Source organism: Scomber scombrus, chromosome 3, assembly GCF_963691925.1.
Source record: "Scomber scombrus chromosome 3, fScoSco1.1, whole genome shotgun sequence".
In the NCBI taxonomy this organism is placed as follows: Eukaryota; Metazoa; Chordata; class Actinopteri; order Scombriformes; family Scombridae; genus Scomber; species Scomber scombrus.
In genome coordinates, this window is record NC_084972.1 from 2,600,677 (window position 1) to 2,624,032 (window position 23,356).

A 23,356-nucleotide genomic window follows, 5' to 3' on the forward strand; every position below is an offset into this window, starting at 1 on the left:
CCATCCAGAATTCAGTGATGCAATCTCTGAGCAATCCTTTCCCTTCTCCTTCTTCAAGCTGACCATTGGATAATCTCATTTTAATGTATATCTCTGACCCTAATCGGTCAGGATCTTTGTATGCCTTGATGAGATCCCTAAGACAGTGCCCTCTCCGTATGATTAATGTGACATCAGACGCACGGTCACTGTCAGAATCCAATTCAGGAGAAAACTCTTGTCCACTAAAGGCATGCTGAGGTGAGGCTGTGGTGAGGTCCACAAGCGGTGTTGGAAGAGAAGATGTTTCCACAATTTCTTCACTTCCAGAAACCTCTGCAAGGAGAGAAGGGGAGGGTCCAGGGTGGACAATTGGAGAGGGTTCAGGGTCACTGACAGGCTGTGCTGATGGAGATGAATTAACCATCGGTAAGACAACAGACACTGTGACTGGGGAGGCCTCATTACCTGCCAGTGTGAGCTGTCCTTCCCAAACCACCATATTATCCATGACATCGGTTGTGGGAAAGTCGATGGTGACAGCAAAGTCATTTCCTGGTTGTGGTATTGTTGTCTCAAGATAACTTTCTGCAACATGTTCTGGAGTTGAGTTAGGAGAGGTTTGATGTGTGGCTTCTTTCTCTGTCTCAGATACCTCTTCATCCCTTAACTTAGTGCAGAGATATAGTCGTAATAAACGCATTCGACTACGACTGTACAGTTCCTCAATAGTGCTTGAACTGTTTACCTCAATCTGTGAAGACTGCATTTTAGTGTCATAGCTTGAGAGTTTTTTGTTCTTTGACTCTCCATCTGGGAAAAATGTGTCTTGAGCTAAACTCAATATTTCCCCCACTGTCATGTTTTTGTCAAAAGACGAATGTCTGGTTCCCCCACCATTAATGGCCTTCACCTGCTTGTATTGTTTTTTGTTGAAATCAAAATCCGTCCAGCCTAACTCTACCCTCCTCTCTTTTCTTGCTGCATTTCGGTTCCCAAGCCAGGTTGAATTTCTTGGAGGACTTGCACCTGGTGTAGCTCCCGACAGTCGCTGACGCAGTCGAGTCAATATGTGGTCTCTTCTTGAACTACTGCCAGTTGAACTACTGGCAGTGTGGGATTGCCTACAAAAAGCCACTGTAGCTATCCGGTCTCCCGATTTTGGAATGTACTTTGCCAAGTCACTGTCACTCATCAGTGGTTTCACGGATTGATCAATCTTTGAGAAATAAGATAACATGGAGGAAATAAGTTATTGGTAAACAAATAACAGTAGTGAATACAAAATGTATTTTTGAGTATCAACACGGTCTGTACTGGATTTAAACACACTAATGATTAATGCCCCCCAACCTTTTTACATTAAACATGCTAAGACATTAGCATGACATTGTACATTAAGCTATATAGTTCAGTTATTTTATTTAAGTATACATAACAATAATGATAGCAACAGTATTGGACACAGACTGATGGAAAAAAAGTTCACTCAAACTTTTCACAGTGAGGCCATCTCTGGAAATATTTCCAATATATGACTGACATTCAAATACAGTAGTAGCTTATGCCCTTTTTATTAATTGTTTATATAGGGAGTATTTTTATTCCCAACATGTCTACCTGTAAAACATCAAATAATAGCTTTTATTTTCCTAAATCATCTAACTGACCCTGCTTTTATTTGGGCATTTATATGAGACAGGCCTTTAATTCCTTTCACAAAGACGGGAAATATTATGAAATTAAACATTTAGGCTAACACTGAATATTTGTCTACCCATATAAGAATTAGGCTATCCAAATACATTTAGAATAATTTGTCTAATTTAGCTACTACTGCGTTACAACCTTGCTCACACACAGGGATAACGATCCAAAGAGCATAGCCTACTGGTAGTGTGAAAGTATGACGGCAGGAAGTTAGTCTATTTTGCACCCTTAATTTGCAATCAGAAATCATAAATTATGTAGAACCAAAAAGGCCTATGTTTTTCCTCCGACGAGATCTCATCTTCGTTTGGAATTAAACTTGTGTTTAGAGGAAGACCTGACCTGGAGCATCAACACCACTGCTATTATTAAGAAGGCACAGCAGAGATTGTACTTCCAGAGAGTACTCAGGAATAACCAACTCTCACAAAAACTGCTTGTGTCCTTTTATTGTTGCTCCATTGAGAGCATTTTGACCAACTGCATGTGTGTGTGGTTCTCCAGCTGCACAGCTGCAGAGAGGATAGCGCTCCAGAGGGTCATCACCCTTGCCTTATTCTCAGGGACTCATCTCACCCAGGACACTCGCTGTTTGAGCTGCTGCCCTCAGGCAAACGCTACAGGACATTGAGAGTACGCACAAATAGATTACACAACAGCTTTTACGCTAAAGCCATAAATGCACTAAACTGCATTAAATAATGGCAATTATTTATTTATTTCTTGTTTCTGCACTTTAAAGACGGCATCTCAATTTCGTTGTGCTTTGTACAATGACAATAAAGACTTTCTATTCTATTCTATTCTATTCTATTCTATTACCTTAATAGACTTTGCAACTGATTGGGGAATCATTCTTTGCTAATGAACTTTTTTCACAAAGAGAAATTACTTCCAGCATTAGCCTCTGTCCCCAAGGCTATTGTGAGGTTTTTTTTTTTTATAAGATCAAATAATTGCTTAAATAATGGTGTGAGGAAGAAAGTGTTTTTTTCCTGTTCTACTTGATTAGGGGCCTTTTGTTTGGACTCGTCAGTGTCGGGTGACCACGATGTGCCCATGGTGTTGCGCAGGGCGAATTGTCACAGGCGTGATAGTGCTTTGTGCATGGCTTGGTAAAGTGTTCCGACACAAAAAACATTGTGTTTGGACAACCTTTGAGTTAAGTTTGGTAGGGCATAGGCTGACCTATGTTTGCCGGATTTAGCCAAGGCTTCGCAGTTTTGCATATTTTCAGTAGTAGCCAATTTATAGCCTGCGGGGTGCTGACCATAACCTAAGCCGAAAGCAAGGCGATTGCGAACCAGGGGTAACTGCAGGCGCATATCCCTTCATCCGTATTTGTTTTGTTTAAATAAAGTAGACTGAACATGTTTATATTGCCGACCTATTCATGTTCCAGTTTTTTTCGATTACATCTTCGCTGATGCCCCTGTCCTTGAGGAAGTCCCTCAGGCTAGCTGTCTGCTCCATCGGTGGCAGTGGCCCTACATCGAGGGGTTAGACAGAAAGGGTCACCTATCACTGTCTAATAAAATCACATGTAAGCTATAACATTGCGAGTTAACTTGTACAAGCACAACATTAACTTACCGGATATAAAAAAGTGTTCGTCCAGCACTGTCCAGCAAGTAGATAGTAGAAAGTGAATGGATCTGATCTGTTGTGTGTCTGGCGTGGGAAGCACTGAAACCGACAGTTCACAATTAACTAAAGCGAGCACTCGATTAAGGAAAACGAGAGCTCGTTTAACCAAATCGTGTGCACAATTTGATAAATAAATGTACACACGTTTTATTAACTCGTGTGTACGATTTATTAAATCGTGTTCATGATTTAATAACTCGTGAGCACGTAATATTAACTCCTGCACACAATTTAATTAAACGTGCACACGAGTTAATAAAACGTGCACACGAGTTAATAACGTGCACACAAATTAATAAAACGTGCACACGAATTAATCAAACGTTAGCACGAGTTCATTAAACGTGCGCTCTATTCCGTCAACATTAAAACGATATTGCATGATCCTTTACAGGCTCCATAGTGAACTGCTCCTACACTTTAGAAGATTTCGGGCGGACCGTTTTCTCCGCTTCTGCCGATACTGGCTCTGCTCAGCTGCGTCTGAACTGCTCCACGACTTGGCGAGTAATGCAGTAATCGCGACTGTAAATGAATGAGTGGGTTAGGGTTTTATATGAAAAGCTCTGATATCTGAAGTGCCACACCATACTGCAGTGCTATTACACACGATCATTGAAATATTCGAGTTATTTTTTAATAATGATTTAGACATGGTGCTTTAATTGTGGCTTCATTCTGGTCACTCACATGTTCTCTTTGTGCATTCTGTTGTAAGGCTGAGTCATCACATCCTGAACTCAACTATTACATTATGAGTAAAATCACATCATAACTAATGATATGACATGACATGACTTATAGTTTTACAAAATAATTCCAACTCAAGATCCACTTACTAGCTTTCTCCATGATTCAGCTGTTTCACACAGTCTTCATCGTCTGTCTTTGTTGTAAAGTTAAGCGTCGTAGTTTATTCTTGAAAGTGCTGCGGATTCATAGCAGAGTTGAGTTTGCATGTCATCAAATCCATCTGATGAATCCTGTGTGATATAGCTGAAAGCTCCAGATTCACCTGAAAAGTGGACCTTGGGTTGGGATTATTTATGAGTATAATAATGATGTGTGAGCAGTGTGCCTGTGGCTGAAATGAGCACACCAGCTGGGAATATGTGGGTGGGAGAGTGAATGTGTTACATTCACCTTCCGGCGTTAGTGTGTGGAGCTGGATGAATGTAAAGCAGGATGCAGCTGCATTGAACCATTGAGGGTTCAAACACACAGACGCACATGGACGCACCTGTACATACAACACAATCCAAGACAGAAGAGCTACAGCAGATATTGTCTTTGTGACATACATGTTGTTTGTTTGTCATGAATCTGTCAAAGCTGATTATATTTAAAGTCATAGTTTGTGATGTTCTATCTGACTGTATTACCTGAGAGTTATTTCCATTAATTTGTCCAACCCCTGCATGCACTGAGCTGGTGGCAGTAGTGTAGTCAGTCAGCTGCAGCCTCTTTTGACCCTCTGGATGTTTGGTGTTTTCTCAGGGTGACAGTAACTCCAGATGGAATCTTGTGGATCCACAACATCAGCAGAGCAGATGAAGGGAAATACACCTGCTTCGCTGAGAACTATCTGGGCAAAGCCAACAGCACCGGACACCTGTCTGTTAGAGGTACACACACACACACTAACACACATGTACCAAATGTGTGGGGATAAAATGAATGTTAGTAATAAAAAGTTCAGTGAAGGCCTCCGCTCTTATCTGCTGTGGAAGTAGAGACACAGCTTTACAAAAGATGGCCGTCAGCACACCCACACTTCCTCTGTAGAAAATCCATTTTGTCTGGCTCTAACATGGAGGTAAGTCAAAAATCGAAATCTAGACTTCAAGAACATAAGAGTGATGTCACAGATGTTATGTCCATACACTGTGGAACCTCAGCTTAATCCTGCTTTTGAACTTAAATTGATGTGCATAAAATCACCAGCAATTGCAAACATATTATATCACAAACAATAGTGGGGTCTAAAAGACTGACATTCAAACATTTGCTGTGTATGTGTATATATATATATATATATATATATATATATATATATATATATATATATATATAAAATACAGTTTAATAACCTTTATTTATTAATGCCGCCACTCATATCGCTGTATTAAAATGTCAAAAATACTGTATGTTTGAGGTCGTTTTGTTCACTACAAATCATCAGAAATGTGTGTTTATGTGGGTTGATGTATTACTGTCAGATTATGGGTCAGTTTCAAATAAGAGTTGGCAAGATGAGCAATTCATAAATAACAATAGTTTTAAAAGCAGCATCAGGTTTGTTAAAATGTACATTTTCTGTTTTTGTTGATTGTATGTCATTTGAAATGACATTTGCACCATTTTGTACCAATGGTGTAACCACAAAAGAATAACATACAGTGAATAGTTTTAAATGAAATGATCTTCTAATTCCTAATATCAGATCTTCGTATCTGTTGTTACACTAATAAAAAACAACTGTCACCTTCATTTAAAATGGAAAATGTAATTTCTCTTCATTTTAAAAGCCTTTCCTCTTTCTTATTGTATTTACCAAGCCAAGAAAATCCCCACCTCTGCTACTAGCTTTGATTTCAACTATTCATGTGTCCCAACCACACAGATGCCACCAAGATCACTTTGGCTCCTTCCAACGCTGACATCAACCAGGGTGAGAATGTAACGCTGCAGTGTCATGCCTCCCACGACCCTACCATGGACCTGACCTTCACCTGGGCCCTCAACGGGGTCCTGCTGGACCTGGAGGAGCCTGCAGGGCCGTACCACCGGGTGCAGGGGGTGAGTCCTACGATGCATGGTGGATACTTTGTGAAAGGTGTTGTTAGGATGTAAAATAGAGCTTTGGTAGTTTTGTGGGGCAGTAAAAGGGAATGAGGGAAATCATTGATGGCTGAAGCTGGAATTCACTCTCATTAGTTCCATCCAGACTTCAGAACATCAAACAACAAATAAGACAGCAGTCTACCTCAGCTTTGTGTTGCTCGAGTTTATGATTCTCAAAATAAAGTCTGCAAAAAGTTTTCAGTTGTTTTGATCAAAGATTTTTCTATTTGACTTTACTGCGGAGAATAAACACTGAGAGGATCTTTGCAATTTAATGTTTCCCATGGCCTTTTACTCTTTCCAACAAAGAAAAAAAGTATTTCTCTTCACTCTGAAAGCAGTTTAGTTTTCCCTGGAGGTAGTTTGTCTTTTAAAGCTAAGAGATCAAATCACTGTTCATAATGCTGTGACACAGGGATAAGACTGATAATAGTCTATAGTTGGCTAGATTCCTTGAAAAGACCAACTATGTTTCTGTCTGTCTCTCAATACTCTCTGACTTCTCAATGACGGGTCACAGATATATACTTTAGTTTCTTAAAACAGAGAGGCCCTGTAATTTTTTTTTAAGCAAACATTACTCAAACAGGAGGAAGTGTTGGGGACTATTTTCAGCTATAGATTGATCTACTTAGCCAATACTCTAATGAGTATATCTGGCAGCAGGAGTGTGTGTGTGTGTGTGTGTGTGTGTGTGTGTGTGTGTGTGTGTGTGTGTGTGTGTGTGTGTGTGTGTGTGTGTGTGTGTGTGTGTGTGTGTGTGTGTGTGTGTGTGTGTATGTTCATGGTAATGAAGGAACATGTCACCCAGTGTGGCTCATTGATTAGTTTTTTTTAGTTTTTAGTTGAAAGTGTTAGTTGGCAGAGCAGAATAGGGCTTTGGATACACACACAATACTTGTTACTAGTATGGCATTTGATGGAATATCACTTCTCCTCAAAGGCGCTGCTTTCATCTAAGTTCAGTCTGACGCTGGTTTCAAACGGTTTCATTTGGTTCAGTAATAAACAAGGCCAATCTCAGCACTGTTTGAGGTTATTGGATCATGTTTCTAACATACTGTATATAAAAGCTGAGCTGGTACTTTCAATGAGGGGAGCTCAGTAGCTGCTGATTTGTTCTATGACATTGATAATTCAGATCAGCAGGAGTATCTGATGTTAAATATGTGTGCTATCATGTACTGAACAGCTGTAGTTTTCTCTTCAACTAATAAAAATGTGGCGTAGAGTCTAGTAGAGTATGTCCCAGGATCTTCTACCAGTTGGACACGCTCAGAAAACCTCTGGAGGGAGGTGTCCAAGAGGCATCCTGACCAGGTGCCCAAACCACCTCAGCTGGCTCCTTTTGATGGGAAGGACTCCCAAACCTATCTCTAATGCTGAGCCCAGACACCGCTTGTATCTGCGATTTCTTTCTTTCGATCACTGCTCAAAGCTTGTGACTATAGGTGAGGGCTGGAATGTAGACTGACTGGAAAACTGAGAGCTTTGCCTTCTGGCTCAGCTCTTACCTCAATGGTCTGGTACAACAACCGGATAACTGCTGATGCTGAGCCAATCCGCCTGTCCTACTGTCGCTCTTACTTAATATACTTAATCCCCTTCACTTGGGGCAGCAACTCACTCCTAACCCAGAGGGAGCAGTGAACCTTTTTACAGCAGAGCATGATGATGACCTCAGATTTAGAGGTGCTGGCTCTCATCCCAGCCGCTTCACATTCAGTTACAAACCATCCCAGTGCCTGCTGGAGATGATTGTTGAAACCAGCAGAACCACATTATCAGCAAAAAAGCAGAGAAGCAATCCTGAGGTTCCCACGAGTCTGACTTACTGTAGAGAATGCAAACGCAGCTGTCACAGCGGTTGTATGAGGACCAAATGGATCGCAGCAGCGGTGTGGTACCCCATAGTTCCACAGCACCACCCACAATATGCTCTGACGGACATGGTTGCAACTCCACAAAGCATGCGTTGACTGGATATGTGAGTTACCTTGACCCCTCAGGTGCAAGGGTGAAGAGCTGCTCCACTGTCCCAGGGCGAGGACAGAATCCACATTGTTCCTCCTGAATCCGAGGTTCGACAATTGGCCGGAGCCTCCTGTCCAGTACCCTGGTGGTGCAAGCTTGTTGGAGCACACCCCTCCGGTCCCCTTTTTTAAAAAATGGGAACCACCATCCCAGTCTGCAAGTCCATAGGCACTGTCCCTGATCTCCATGCAATTTTGGAGAAGCATGTAAGCTATGACAGCCCAACAATGTCCAGAGCCTTCAGCATCTCAAGTCGAATGTCATCCATACATAGTACCTTGCCACTGAGGAGCTGTTTGACTACCTCAGAGACCTCTCCCAGATATATGAGTGAGGCTTTCCCCGAGTCATCCTGCTCTACTTCCTACATAAAGGGAATGTCGTTGGGTTTAGGAGATCCTCAGAGTGTTCCTTCCAACGCCCAACAACATCCCCTGTAAAGGTCAGTAGTTCTCCACCCCTGCTGACAACATCCGGGCTAAACCCTGATTCCCCTTCCTGGGTCACCTGACGGTTTGCCAGAACTTCTTTGAGGCCGACTGAAAGTCTTTCTCCATGGCCTCCATGACCTCCTGCCACACCCCAGTGTTTTGTTGCTTCAGCAATCATCTGAGCTGCTGGCCTTTTGGCCCAGGAGAGCCCTGGAGCTACAAAACAAAATGCACCTTATAACTACACTATATCCATCCATCCATCCATTTTCTGCCACTTATCCGGGCCTGGGACGTGGTGGCATTAGGCTAAGCAATGGAACCCAAAAATCCTTCTCCCCAGCAACGCTCATCAGCTTCTCCTGGCGTTACCAGGCCAGAAGAGATATGTAATCCCCCCTCCCACACCTGTGTTTTTGCTTCAGCGATCACCTGAGCTGCTGGCTTTTTGGCTCTTCGGTACCTATCTGCTGTTTCAGGAGACCTCTGGAGCTAAATGCAAAATGCATCATACAATTACAATATAAGCAAGATTTTTTTTTTTTTTTTTAATATAATTACTTCATTTCAGGGCTGCGTGTTAAATATTTCATGGTACCCGAGCACAGGGCCAGAGAAAAATAAGCTGCTAAATGAGATTAATTATCCATTTCATGTTCCTGCTCCTTTATGTCTGAAAGTTAAATGAAAGTTGATGTGATAAGACACTGCTATTAGCTGTTTGTGGGTCTAGCTGAAAAATGAGTTTCTGTAAGCTTGTTACTGTCAGCACTATAAAGTCCTGCTGCAGCTTTTGATGCTTTTGAGCAGTGTATTTATGTTAATCCATTTTATGATGATATTACCATACTATGGAAAACAGGGAGCATCTTCCTTGTAATGCTAGTTTGTCTGTCTCTTTATACTCCTGATTTGCAGTGTTTGTTTAACTCATTTGCTTTGTTTTACTCTCCTCCTTCTCTTGTCACATTGTCTTATTCTTCTTTATTACTCTGTGTGTGGCCCTGCAGAAAGAAACCATTGGTGATCTGTTGATTGTGACTGCTCAGCTGAGTCAGGCGGGGATGTACACCTGCACAGCTCAGACTGTGGTGGACAGCGCCTCAGCTTCAGCCAAACTGGTGGTTCGAGGTAAGATCATGCATCAGAGCTGTTTCAGTAGAGACACAAAAACAAACACAGCAAAGAAATGAATGCTTATGCAATCGTACAATTTACAGGGAGAAAGATTATAATCAGAAGTTAATGCTAAAGCATAGGGGATGGGATAGTGTGGAACACGTTCACTAATATCATAATAAAATTTACCCGGGGGAAACAAAAGTCAAAGCTAGATTTAGCAGTTATTAGGGGAAAAGAATTCAAAAATAGAAATGATGTGCCAAAAATGTAATGATTCTGTGTTGTTGTGTCCAGGCCCCCCAGGACCTCCTGGAGGTTTACTGGTGAAGAACGTTGCTGAGACCTCAGTGGAACTCAGGTGGAGTCGTGGCTACGATAATCACAGTCCCATCGGCAGATATGTCATCATGGGCCGATCTTCACTCTCATCAGAGTGGAAGAAGATGAGGACAGGTTTGTGTGTGTGTGTGTGTGTGTGTGTGTGTGTGTGTGTGTGTGTGTGTGTGTGTGTGTGTGTGTGTGTGTGTGTGTGTGTGTGTGTGTGTGTGTGTGTGTGTGTGTGTGTGTGTGTGTGAATGTGTGTATATATGAAGACTTTGCCAGACTAGATAAGTACGTTTAAAACTTTGCTGAGTTTTGGAAATGAGTTATGCTCATTTTGTCATTATTTTTGCTATTTTTGAGAATAAAATGAAGAAATGAGTAAAAAAAAAGGTAGATTGATATTGATGATTCACATATCTTTATATTTGAAATTACAAACTCATTAACTGTGCAATATGCTGTATACTGTATATGCACCTCAAATGTGCCGGCATGTGCAAATAACACTGTAACTACTGCTCTTATTCCTATATTTATTACTGCCATCTATATTTATTACTGCCATCTATATTTATTACTGCCATTTCATTTATTTATTTATGTATTTGTTCCATAGTGTCTGCTATGTGCCTCATTATCTGTTGTGTTACGTATATTGTTTGTCGCTGTTATTATGTATTATCAGCCACTGGGGACACACAATCCCTTTGTACTGCTGTCCAATGACAATAAGGACATTGCATTGAATTTGCATGTAAATAAACACATCTCTCTCTTCATTGTACACCAGACCCGGTGAACATCGAGGGGAATGCAGAGTTGGCTCGTGTGATGGGACTCATGCCCTGGATGGATTATGAATTCAAGGTCATTGCTAGCAACATCCTGGGCAGCGGAGAGCCCAGCGTGCCTTCACACACCATCCGCACACAGCAAGCAGGTGAGGAGCCACAGGTTGTATCTGGTACAAACAGTCTTATGAAAGTGGTCAATGGCGGTCTTAATAGCTCAGTAGCTGTAGATGAGGAGTGGCTGCAGGTGCTTCCAGTTACCATGAACACAAGAGTTGATTTGTTTCACTGATGGTTTATAGTTAGTTAAACTAAAAAGTATTACAGGTTTGATTCGGAAATACATCGATCACTCATGAAAATGGCCATTTTGAGAACAATGCAGATATATTGGATGTGTTTTGTGTTTTAGATTTTTGCCATAACTCTGAGTTTGTCATGATCTTATGCCTACATACTGTATGTCATAAAATATACTGAACAAGAGGAAATCCACATGCAGCACAGGGAGAGGTTAAATAAACAGATAAAGAATAAGTAAATATGTTAATAAGAACAATAAGTGAATAAATAAGAAAATAAGGAGCGCCCTGTAGCTGAGTGGTTACAGTGCATGCTGTACACCTGCAATGTCCCTGATTGGATGCTGCCACTGACTGTCTAATAACAAGGGAAAACCCCCAAAAAATATGTGCTATTATATAGTATGTAGTATAGTATAGTAGTGTGTTATGATATTTTATACTGTTTATATGTGTAGTATATATAATAAACACACACTGCACAGTATTAATATAATATTATGAAGTATATATATATGAGAAAAATCTAAGAGAATGCTATTTTATAATATAACTATATATACTATGATATAATAATAGCATTATCATAATATAATAAGTTTGCAAAGTGATTTAAAAAGACATATAATGCAATGCAAGTATAATAGTATTATAGTTAGGTTTATGGGTTTATTAAAAAAAAAACACGTGTGAGGTAGAAACCCACTATGGGCTTATCTTAAAACCTCACCTATATAATAAGAGATAAAACACAATATCAAAAATGAACATAAATATCATTCATCTAAATAATATTACGTACAAAAATTGTGAAATATTGTAAACCAAAACAGCAAAAATTATAAGTTAAATACAAAACAAAACAAAGAAATAAAATACATTCACAAAACATTGCAAAAATGTGGATTATGTTTTAGAATCTTTTGTCATCAGAGCAAGGTTAATACTTATTAATACTACTTCTCCCATAGTAAGAATAAGTTTGACATATTACAATGAGCAAGACAAATACCAGTCTCCAGGTTAATGTCCACATACAATCATCTTTTAAATGTAATTACATCCACTCTGTTACTACATGTCACTCAGTCTAATGTACTCCATAAATACACATTAAGCTAGACACAAAACATTGTTTATTATCTCCATTATCTCCCCCAACAGTGATGTATGGTTTGTTTTATCTTGAATGTGTATATTTGGCCCTCAGCTCCCACAGTGGCTCCTAGTGGACTTGGAGGAGGAGGAGGAGACCGCAATGAGCTCATTGTAACCTGGACGGTGAGTGAATGTCTGAGTGTGTGATCCCTTTGTGGACACATACAGGACATACAGGTCATTTTAATGTCTGTTGCTTTATCAAGTTTTGTTCTTGACTTCACTTCCTTATGGGTTTCTGATTGGTTTTGGATCATGGTAGTACCTCTTCTGTCATTCACATCTGTAACATTACAAAGTTATTAATGACTGTTAGATGACTTGAAACCCCTATGTGTAGAACTATAACATAATCATACAGTCTGTTGCTCAGTCTATTACTTTGGTCTATCTGAAATAATGTGATAACTATTGGATGGTTTGCCATGATATTTGGTACATAGTCCTCAGAGGATGAATTGTCAAACTGTGATTCCATGACCTTTCTTGTATTTCCACCATCAGGTCAACATTTCAGTTTGTCCAATATTTTGGTTTATGACCAAAAACCTGCAAAACTGACATTCCTGCCAATCACTGCTGCAAATGATATTGCATTTAGCCAGGGTTGGGAAGGTTACTTTAGAAATGTAATAGGTTACAGATTACTAGTAACTCTATTTAAAATGTAATAAGTAATGTCACTATTTTAATTATTTAATCAAAGTAATATAACTCATTACATTTGATGACTTTTTGATGACTTCTCTAATGTTCTAACCAATGTTTCCAGCTGTTAGGGTAAATGTTCCCATTAAGCACCAAAATCTAAGTTCAGCTGTTTTTCATGAATACTGACATGATTTATAAGAGAGATCATTTCTTATAAAGCAACATTTATCTCTCATTTAAAATGTATTCATTAGTTCATGTAGATTTTATAATATAAAATATAGTTATTTGAGTCACCATTTAGGCCCATGTGTGCTCCTAATAAACCCACGTCATGATTTATTTACTAAATATAAAAAATATTGATTTCAAAGAATGAAAAACAGCAATATATGTATTCAGTTACATGTTCAATATTAAAACATGAGTAAAATCTTAAAGGTGTGACTTCAGATTTCTGCTTTTATTCAAAGCTGTTACATGTAACTAGTTACTCCCCAACACTGCATTTAGCTCAAAGCACCACTGTGCTTGGCTGGGCTGTCTGTAGACCCTCCATCACTAGACATTCAGACATTTTAAAATCCTACACATAAGAGCTTTGAACTATGTCTGTAGGATTGTGAGAAATGTTCAAAGGCTCAAAAAGTCTGTTAGTGAGACCTCAGGCATTTTCTGATGTTCCAGTGGGACAGCTCTGAACCTTCACACACACTGACTAATTATGTCATGTGAGTCAGTGAAAACTTTTGGGTTGATGTTTGTAGAGGCTCACATCTTCATTTTCTATCTGAACCTTCCAGCCCATGGCCAGAGAGTACCAGAATGGTGACGGTTTTGGCTACATCCTGGCATTTAGGAAGAAAGACACATCGTCATGGACAGTGGTGCACATTCCCCACGTGGAGTCATCCCGGTATGTGTACTACAACGACAGCCTGACGCCATACAGCCCATTTGAGGTGAAGATCAAAGCTTATAACCGCAGAGGAGAAGGTCCATATAGCCAGATTGCTTTGGTCTACTCTGCAGAAGAGGGTGAGTTAATGTCTGTCACTACACTCAAGTCCCAACTGCATCTCCACCTCTTAGACCTACTTTGCATTGCAATATAACGTATTATTGTTATTCTGAAACTGTTTAGTTGCTGCAGTGGAAACTATTACTGATACAGTAGGATCAGAAAGGAAAACAACCTTTCTGTTTCTTGCAGGGAGTCAGGACTCCTGCTGACAGCTGCTTTATGCTCATTTAAACATTAAAGCCATGTTAAGGCTTTTAAATATAGAACTGTGGAGCAATTTGCATGTATTAATCATTTTTTCATTGTCAACAAGTGAACTGGTTGTAATGTAACTTAAAAAATGAGACCTTTCCACCAGAACTTCAGTATATTCAGAACTCAGCATCCAGGATCTTCATACACGGCCCACATCTCCCCCATCCTCTTCCAGATGCTCTGGTTACCGGTCCTGTCCTGGATAAAATTCAAAATCATACTCCTCACCTTCAAAGCCCTCCATAACCCGGCTCCCCTCTATCTCAGTGAACTCATCACTCCCCACTTTCACTCTCAGTCTCTCAGGTCCTCCAACTGTAACCTCCTCACCGTCCCACGCACCAAACTGTCCACCTTGGGAGGCCGGTCTTCAGTGCCACGGCCCCCCAAGCTCTGGAATTCTCTCCCTCAATCTCTCCTTGACTGCCTTTCCTTTTCTACATTCAAATCCGACTCAAGAACGTTTGTTATCCATGAATACATTTTGTTCAGGTTCTGTAGTTAAAGCGTCTTTGGGTCTGTGAAAGGCGCTATATAAATAAAACGTATTATTTTCTCAATCATCTGTAACAGCCTGTGTGCTGATTTCTATGAGAAGGACCCAGGCTGGTTTTTCCATAAAAATCCAGATGTTGTGACCTTTTTGAACGCTCCCATGTGCTTTGCCTCTCTCCCACTAATATCAACAAATGACCAGCATCAAAAACAGTGCGTTCCAACTTGAAACACAGTGGAGCTAATGCCTCTATCAACCACAACACATTTCACAGCAAAACCCCCGTAATGACCCACTCCCAAGTACATACACAGCTACATTACAAACATTATTTCCACAGCAGAAAACAAGCTCCAGAGCAAAACCATAACACAGCTCATCCTTTGCATTTTCTGTTGGAAGTCCAAAAGTGGTAATAAGCACACATTTCACAACTAAACAGTAGTGTGTCCTGGCCATGGCACGTTGCTCCCCAACCACAGCTCACTGAGCCTACCAGTGTTAAGTAAAAAAAAAAAAAAAAAAAATAGAAAGAAAGAAGAAAAAAGTTTTGGTTTGGGTCAGGTTTGGGTGCTTGATCAACACATATTTTTGCGAGTTGGACTGTATTGATAGGCTTTCACTGGCAAGCAGCTCATACTTGCACTGATGAGCATCAGCATCGAGTGTCTCAACTCAATGTTTGGTTCATCCCACAGTGCCAGTTCTGCTACCAAAAGAGGACCACTAGGTGGCTCACACTACCTCACTCATAATGTCTCTGAAGACAGATATATGTATTCATGTCAACACCAGTTAAAAGGACTCCATGTTACTCATACTTTACATCTCTGTCAGTAAAAATGCACAATGTACATCATAAAGTACGTTGCATATTTGGATCTCTTGACCTCTAACTGATTCCTCACAGAGCCAACAGTGGGACCATCAAACATCAATGCCACAGCGCTGACCGCCTTTGACATCCAGGTATCCTGGGAGCCCGTCCATCAGCTCAGTGCCAACGGCATCCTCAGAGGATACGAGGTGAGGAACTGCATAAATACACATCTTGATATTATTCCAACAGAACAGACTGTAACTGACAAACTGTCAAAACTCAGCTGTCATTACGCTGCAAGAAAAAAGTGAAGAGATACAGTGAAATTTAAGAGCTGTGGAGACTGATGAAGTAATGTATAGATCAATCTGATTTACAAATATGGCTATTATAGGCCATGTAATTTTATATTCAGTGTAAATATAGTTCAGCTAAATAGTATGTAGAAACTGTATGTTCTCCCTCAACAGCATCTTTCTTAACTCCAAACCCGGATAAGCAAGATAAAGTTTACTCTTAATTATCAGGGACATTTGTTGGAATGCAGATGTATTTAATCTTATCAGCTTTAGCTGGATATATATCTTCTTTTTAATCTGCAGCTACAACTTTGTTGTTGAGTTGTTACAGAAAAACAATCTTATTTATTCCTCTGACCTGCCATAGAACCTCTAATCATATTGGCTGTTCTTAGAAATGAAATCTGCTCACTTTATTAACTTATTGACTAAGGTATTACTTTACTATTAGTACCATGATATGACTGATATCAGCATTCTAATGCTGGTAAAGTTGATGTGATAGTTTCATTTTTACTTAATGATGAATGTGTCCAAAGAGAAAAATATAAATAAATGTAGTTAATTTGCTGCTGTGAGTGTGAGAAGTTTGATGAATGTGGAGTTAGTTTGTGGAGTATTTGGACAGGGGTTTTGGTTGTAAATGTACATGATGCATGTCCTCAGATCCGGTACTGGCGGCAGCATGAACGAGAAGCAGCGGCAGACCGAGTGCGAACAGCAGGCCTGGAAACAACAGCGAGGGTGTCTGGACTTCGACCCAGCACGCGATACCACGTCGCTGTCCTGGCATACAACAGCGCCGGCACCGGGCCACCATCTCCACGCGCCACCGTCACCACCAGGAAACCACGTACGGCTGTAGCACACACACACACACACACACACACACACTCACACACACACATACACGTGCACACAGAACGCTTCAGACTAAACCTGTGAGGGTCAGATTCTTGAACACAGAACAGGTTTTGAGGATCATTGTTTCTTATTGCTTGTTTTCCAAAACATTTGAGATTGTGACTTGACTCATTTTAAAAAACAAGGCATGTCAAACAAACTGTGAACAAACTCTGGTGCGTTGCCAATTTGATTCATTTCATTCAAACAATAGTACCCTTGTGGGTCTCAGTCTGCTTCCAAATGACCTCCTTTTTTGTTTTTTGACAAAAGTGATCTATATAGTTATACAGGGCCATTAGGTAACCATAGAAACACATTATTACATACTGTACAAGGTCCAGTTTCAGTTTAAGCTAATGATGCTTTAAATCAGTTATTTCTTTTAGATAAGATAAGTAAGCATATTTTGCAATAAAATGCTACCTGTTGTCAGTCACTTATTTGGTAGTAATAAATCAGTGTGAACAAGAAACAGACCAGAACTTGATTTTGAGGTTGGTATTTGCATGTGAGGGGTGCAGCACTTCATTTAAACGGAGTGTCTATTTGCACCCCTGGTACAAACAGCCTCGGCCACACAGTGGAACTATTTGCACCCTAGACGTATAACAACGTGAAAACATGGCGGACATTCATCTTCCACGCCAACAGAAAAAGGCGAATTTAGTAAGGTTTCATCTGGAATGTTTGTTCTAAAGACATTTCTGGCGGGAAAGTTGTATTATATTTTCATAATCTCTCCTCAGTGAATGCATACAAGCGTCAGTTTGTCAGTAAGAAATTATTTGTTGCCAATATCTATCTTCCGTATTAGCAAAAATATTGGGCTGTCACATTACTTTGTAGGAACAAAGCGGTGGCGTAACGGGCATCGTGTCCGTCATTAGTTCAGGAGACTCTGGTTCGAGCAGCAGTTATTTATTTATAATGTTTTCAGCGGAAAAAACTCTGCTACATTTTCACTTGTTAAGTAAATGCATCCAACCCGAAAATATCTGAATTTACAACCTTCAGGTTGTTATATGATGGAAATCAAATGTTGACAGATCTATGGTTGCCATGGATACCAAATACATTTTCAGACCTCTGAAGTCTCAGGCCGTGAGACACGCATTTCAAGCTGCTCTCACGCTACACGCCACACCTGACATTTCTCACGCCGGGAAGTGATAGATCTCACCGGATAGAAATGGTTATATGATATACAGAAGAGAACAGCGACGTATATTTATCCTGCTATCCCGGTGGGATACGGGAATCTTCCGCATATCTCCAGACGCTCCCTTCCGACAGCATGCACTCCTGTACTGGTACCAAGACGGGTGCAAATAGAACCCTTTGCTATATATACCAGGGTACAAATAGCATCCACTTCTAATTGTACTGGGTGCAAATAGCATTCATTGATATTTGCACCAGGGGTGCAAATAGCCTTTGCCTAATTTAAATCACTTAAATCTTGAAACATAATTCCTCTTACAAGGTTTAAACATTTAAATCCGATCAAGATTCTGTCCTCAGTTGCTCTCTAAACTTGCTCTGCACTTACAGCATAAATCTCACTCTCAACTTGCAGTAATTTTGTCATTATTTAACTTCCGTATCCACAGACACAGACACATCTCCTCGGGCATGTCCCGTCTTCATGATGCTATAAGTAACATAACAAGGTTAAATGACTATGTGGTCGCCTTCTCCACCCCTCCTCCTGGCTCACAGAGTATTCCTCTCAGCTGTAGCAGACAGTGGGTCCTCTCAGTACTCAGGAAATAGAATATATACTTAGCACTTCCTGGGCCTGTGGGCTGTAAACGTATTCACCACAAGGATTAGACATGAGCTCTGTTTCAGTGCAGCATTCACTGCTCTGCCTGTAGCCACAAGAGCATGTAAATATATACCTGTCAAAATATAACCCTCTTATGTTACAAAGATAGTTTTATAATAAGTTGATCATTTGAGTCTGGATATTGGAGTTTGCACACCATGTAATTAAACACCTTCTTATAATAAGATTCAAGTTTTGATGCAATGTGTTAAAAATGTAAGTTTGAAGTAATAAAACACATAATCTCTATCATCCTCTAATGTAGGGACTTAAATCTTACCTCTTTCTTCCATTTCTGTCATCTCATTGTCTTTTTTTAGGTGAGCTACTCTTATACCCATATCGTCATTAATCTTAGTCCAAATCATTTCCTGTTATATTCTTGATTATAAATTTTTAAAATCACATTTTAAACACGTCTGTGTTTCTATTTCAGCTCCCAATCGGCCTCCAGGCAATGTGTCTTGGAAGACTGATGGCTCAGTGGTAATGGTGAGGTGGGACCATGTGAAGGCCATGCACAATGAGTCAGCTATACTGGGCTACAAAGTGAGTGCTGTCCAGTTTAAGCTGCGTGTTTTTGTACACATGCTGTCCTGCATTAAAGGCACCATTCTCTAACGCTTCTTTAGTCAAGGTAGTAGTTTACAAGACTGACTTTAAGGCTCTAAAAACTAAATCTGACTACAGCTGTGGAGGTTTTTGTGGAATCTGCTCAAACCACACACACACAGTCCGGATGAAGCAGATGATCAGATTTTGACTGCTTATTCTTGACCCTTACATACTGTTCAGGGTCAAATTTGACCCATTTTTACATTAGCAGAGCTGTTAAACAACAATATCAATATTTTTTTACTTTTAACCTGACCTATGATGACTTCTCCTAATGTGATCCAGAATAAACAAAAATGGAGTTTAACCCATATTTATTCAAAAATTTAAAAAAAATACTGTTACATTCTTCACATTTACACGTTTTTAGTGTAAAAACTAAAGAATAAACTCTCTCTGCTCTGAATGCTTCATTAATAAGGATTCATCTTGCTGTTTGTCTGTGATTGATGAGGTGATTAATGAGGTATTCGTGCACGGACCCTGTATTAGAGGAAGTGATCTCAATTAATACAAATGAATTCCGGAGCAATTTGTTTTTAGTGCATCAAAATCCATTCCCACAGAGTAATAATTAGGGCAGAGAGTGATATTTGGGCAGAGAGTAGCTTCTTTAAGATTTTCTTCATATATTTACATTCTCTGCTCCAGCCCCAGACACAACTGACCAATGAGAAGAGAGGAAGTTCTCACCTGGATTTTAATGATGCATTTTATTTTGTTTGAATTTTTTTCTGTGTGATAAGAAACTGAACCAAAGGACCAAATGCATCAAGTTCACAAATTCATCCTCAGATTCAGATCAGGGCAAACACCATTTCATTTTCAGAGGACATAAGTATCAGAAATGAAGACTTAAGGTGTGACTTCTAAAGTCTTGAGCGCTGTGAGACTTGACTTGGTGGAGATTTTACTGCAATTTAATGCAAAGATATGAATCTATGCACTGAAAGCAGTGACATTCAAGTGTCACAGTTTGACCTGCTAAAATTAAGGAACAATAAAGGGAAAAAAGACAATGCAAGGCCTGCCTGGCACTACCAGAGCACACATGTTGCGAGGTCAGGTCAGATTGTGATCATTCTAATCTCCCTTGTGTATGAGATATGATAAGCAATAAAAGGCTGTATAACAAAATCAAAGATCAGGTTTATAAGCTTCGTACCAGTTCAGGGATGAGGACATTTTGATTATCAAAAGATAACTATGGTGGCAATGGTTCTTTGATTTCAAAATAAAGACAAACTATGACAATGCAGAAGTTACAATGAGTAAATAACATGACATGCATTATACATTCTGTGTAGGATGTTCTTGTGTTGATGTGTTTGATCTTAATCAATTAATCAATATTTTTTTAATAATATAGTGCCAAATCACAACTAAAGTTTTCTCAGTTTTGATGTTGAGATTTGAATTGAACTATCAACCTTGTTGATGGCAGGTTCTGTACAAGCATGAGGGTCAGACAGCGTTGAAGGTTCTGGACAAGGGGAAGAGTTCAGTGAGCCTGCCGCTGCCAAAAGACAACGGTTATGTCGTGTTGGAGATTCGGTCCTGGGGCGAGGGAGGAGACGGGCCGGCACACGAGATTATTGTTTCCCGGGACTCAGGTGAGAAACTGAGAAACAGCACAACAGAGAAATGTCTATAAGTAAGAGAGATGTTGCAGAGTGCTATGAAGTAGTTAGTAATGGCAGAAAAGGTCATTTCTGACTAATTTTAAGGTTTGAGGTATTATATCAACATTAAAATAACTTATTTTGTTAGGAAGTATCTTGCACAGCGGCCACTACCTCCAGTTACCCCACCACTGCAGGTATCAGTCTCTTTAAGTATACCACCTCCTATATTTGCCATTCTTTGGTTTTACGGCTACCAGGCAGTAACAGTGGTAGAAGCAGGTTCCAGTTTGGCACCAATGTCATTGACAGCAGATTACTGGCCATGTAGCTAATGACAATACTGTAGGTTCTCTAAACCTACGTTCATTTTTTTTAATATAATGCAAACGTATTATTTTGTAAAAAATACACAGTCATAAGATACTAAAGAATAAGATAAACATGTATTATGATGATCATATAGTCAAACAACCACTTATGGACTGCACTGCCAAAAAAATCTGCTACATAGGATTGGTAAAGGTAGAGTCAGTGATTTTAATCCAATACACATTTTGTCAAATTCAGTTAATATCTCCTGTGGTGGTATCCATACACAGCAGTGGTTCTGTAAATGATAAATAAAGTGGTTCAAGCCAAGTTACACAACACTATTCCAGCAAATGATCAATAGGAGGCGTGAGTGCTCGCATATTGAGGCTTGGTAAAGAGAGAGAGAGAGAGAGAGAGAGAGAGAGAGAGAGAGAGGCTGTGGCCAATTCACATAGAAAGTGTTCATGGAACAGACATACTTCCATTTTATTAAATATAACAATCCACACTGCCTTGTCAATGCACGTCCATGAATTTGTGGGTGAGAGCTTCAGAAGGAGCACAAAGGGAGGAGTGTATTTGTTCAAATATCAACCATCTTTCTCCAGAGTGATAGACTCTACCTTTAATTTCAAATCAACAAATAATAGTGTTGAACAAATGGACTAAGACCAACAAGACAATGTAGTACAGGTTCCAATATTGGCCAGAAAGTTATCTTTTAGAAAAAAGTCTGAACACCTTGATTTAAAATAAGTCAAGATCATTTTATTTTCAGTTTAATTTTTTTGATCAACTAATAGGTTTAAAGTCATTATCATATTTAATGCATCAACTTTAGATATCTCCTCACTGTAACACACCTGATTCTAATTATTAACTCATTTTCAAGCCCTTGCCAAGCTTTGGCTGCCTGATAACAAATTAATTATTAAAATCAGATGTGTTACAGTAAGGAGTCTGATCCAGTTTGTACTTGAGAACATAGCTGATAGGTACGTGGTTGTTTACATGATGTAACAGAAGTGCATAGTTACACAATGCAACATGATAGTCGGATCCTCGCATGTTTTAAAAACAAGGTTTACATGCAGTCTAAAACTGGCAAATTAGGAATTAGAACAGGAATATAAGAAAAAAAGACAAATATGACGTAGAGGTAGAAGGTTTGTTATCCAGCAGTGTGTAGCAGAGTAGGGATTTCCAGCAGTTCTCCTACTTCTAAAATGGGGAAAGAAAAAAAGTCAAAGCTCTAAAACACTAAAACATTTTTAGTTTAAAGATCAAATTTATAGTTTCAGTTTATGGCCTTCTTAAGAGAACATTTAAATAAGGTGAGTATAAAATATTATTAAGTAAAAAGAAAGAAAGTGTATTTAAACCTCAAAGCAACTAACACTTCATAAAAGGGATTTTTACACACTGTCTCTCTCTATCTCAGGAACTGGTATGATGGTGCAGAATGAGGCCTCCTCCACACTGTGCAGTCACCCACTCCACCTCCTCACTGGCTTGCTTCTCTACACTCTCATGTCTTTGTCATGCCTGTGATTTCAGCCAATCTCTGGACTTTTTACTTTTCTGGCTTGAAACTAAAGCTTCATGTGTCTCAGCCTGTGTTTTGGGTTGGAGTGGGTTAAGTCGGGGAAGGTTGTAGCACTGCAGGGATCGGAAGGGTTCATTTTTTTTTATAATAAATACAAAGAGGGTCTTTTTTTTTGTAAAAGGTATGGATGTGTGAAGGGAGAAGGGGGAGCAGGGCAGCCCTGTCTGATTCTGTATTTGTGTACTGGTGTCAAAACATGCCTTATGGGGACCATCACATCTGTGGCTGGTGCATTTCATACCTGTGTCCTCCAAACTGTAGCTGGCGAGACACAGACTTCAGGTGTAAATTATTCATAGAATCAGTGGTGTGTATAACCTGTCTTACATATGATGGATGTCTGCATGTTCACACTGCGAACAATTTGACTGATAAGTCTCTATAATCTAATCTGACCTGTTAAATTGTGGCAAAGTTGCACAAATGGCAACATTTCTAAACACATCTTAAGTTATATTTTCAGCACACATGGTCTCACATCTACCAGAACAGTTGCATCTATAGTAGAGCTTCTCTTTTAAAAAAAAAAAACAATTTCAACCAATTAGAAATAACAATAGTTAGAATTAACTCAAAT

General features: G+C 39.6%; 1 protein-coding gene across 1 annotated transcript in view; it reads left to right on the forward strand.

Moving 5' to 3' along the window:
• Nucleotides 1-22,724, forward strand: part of cntn2 (contactin 2) — a 46,210-nt gene extending 23,486 nt beyond the window's left edge. The window contains exons 11-22 of the mRNA XM_062442183.1: nucleotides 4,834-4,961; nucleotides 5,960-6,135; nucleotides 9,656-9,776; nucleotides 10,062-10,220; nucleotides 10,882-11,031; nucleotides 12,395-12,465; nucleotides 13,797-14,031; nucleotides 15,679-15,794; nucleotides 16,554-16,740; nucleotides 19,058-19,170; nucleotides 20,681-20,849; nucleotides 22,615-22,724. Of these exons, the coding sequence (XP_062298167.1) occupies nucleotides 4,834-4,961; nucleotides 5,960-6,135; nucleotides 9,656-9,776; nucleotides 10,062-10,220; nucleotides 10,882-11,031; nucleotides 12,395-12,465; nucleotides 13,797-14,031; nucleotides 15,679-15,794; nucleotides 16,554-16,740; nucleotides 19,058-19,170; nucleotides 20,681-20,849; nucleotides 22,615-22,724 (1,735 nt within the window). The remainder of the gene's footprint in view (nucleotides 1-4,833; nucleotides 4,962-5,959; nucleotides 6,136-9,655; nucleotides 9,777-10,061; nucleotides 10,221-10,881; nucleotides 11,032-12,394; nucleotides 12,466-13,796; nucleotides 14,032-15,678; nucleotides 15,795-16,553; nucleotides 16,741-19,057; nucleotides 19,171-20,680; nucleotides 20,850-22,614) is intronic.
• Nucleotides 22,725-23,356: the final 632 nt, after the last annotated feature.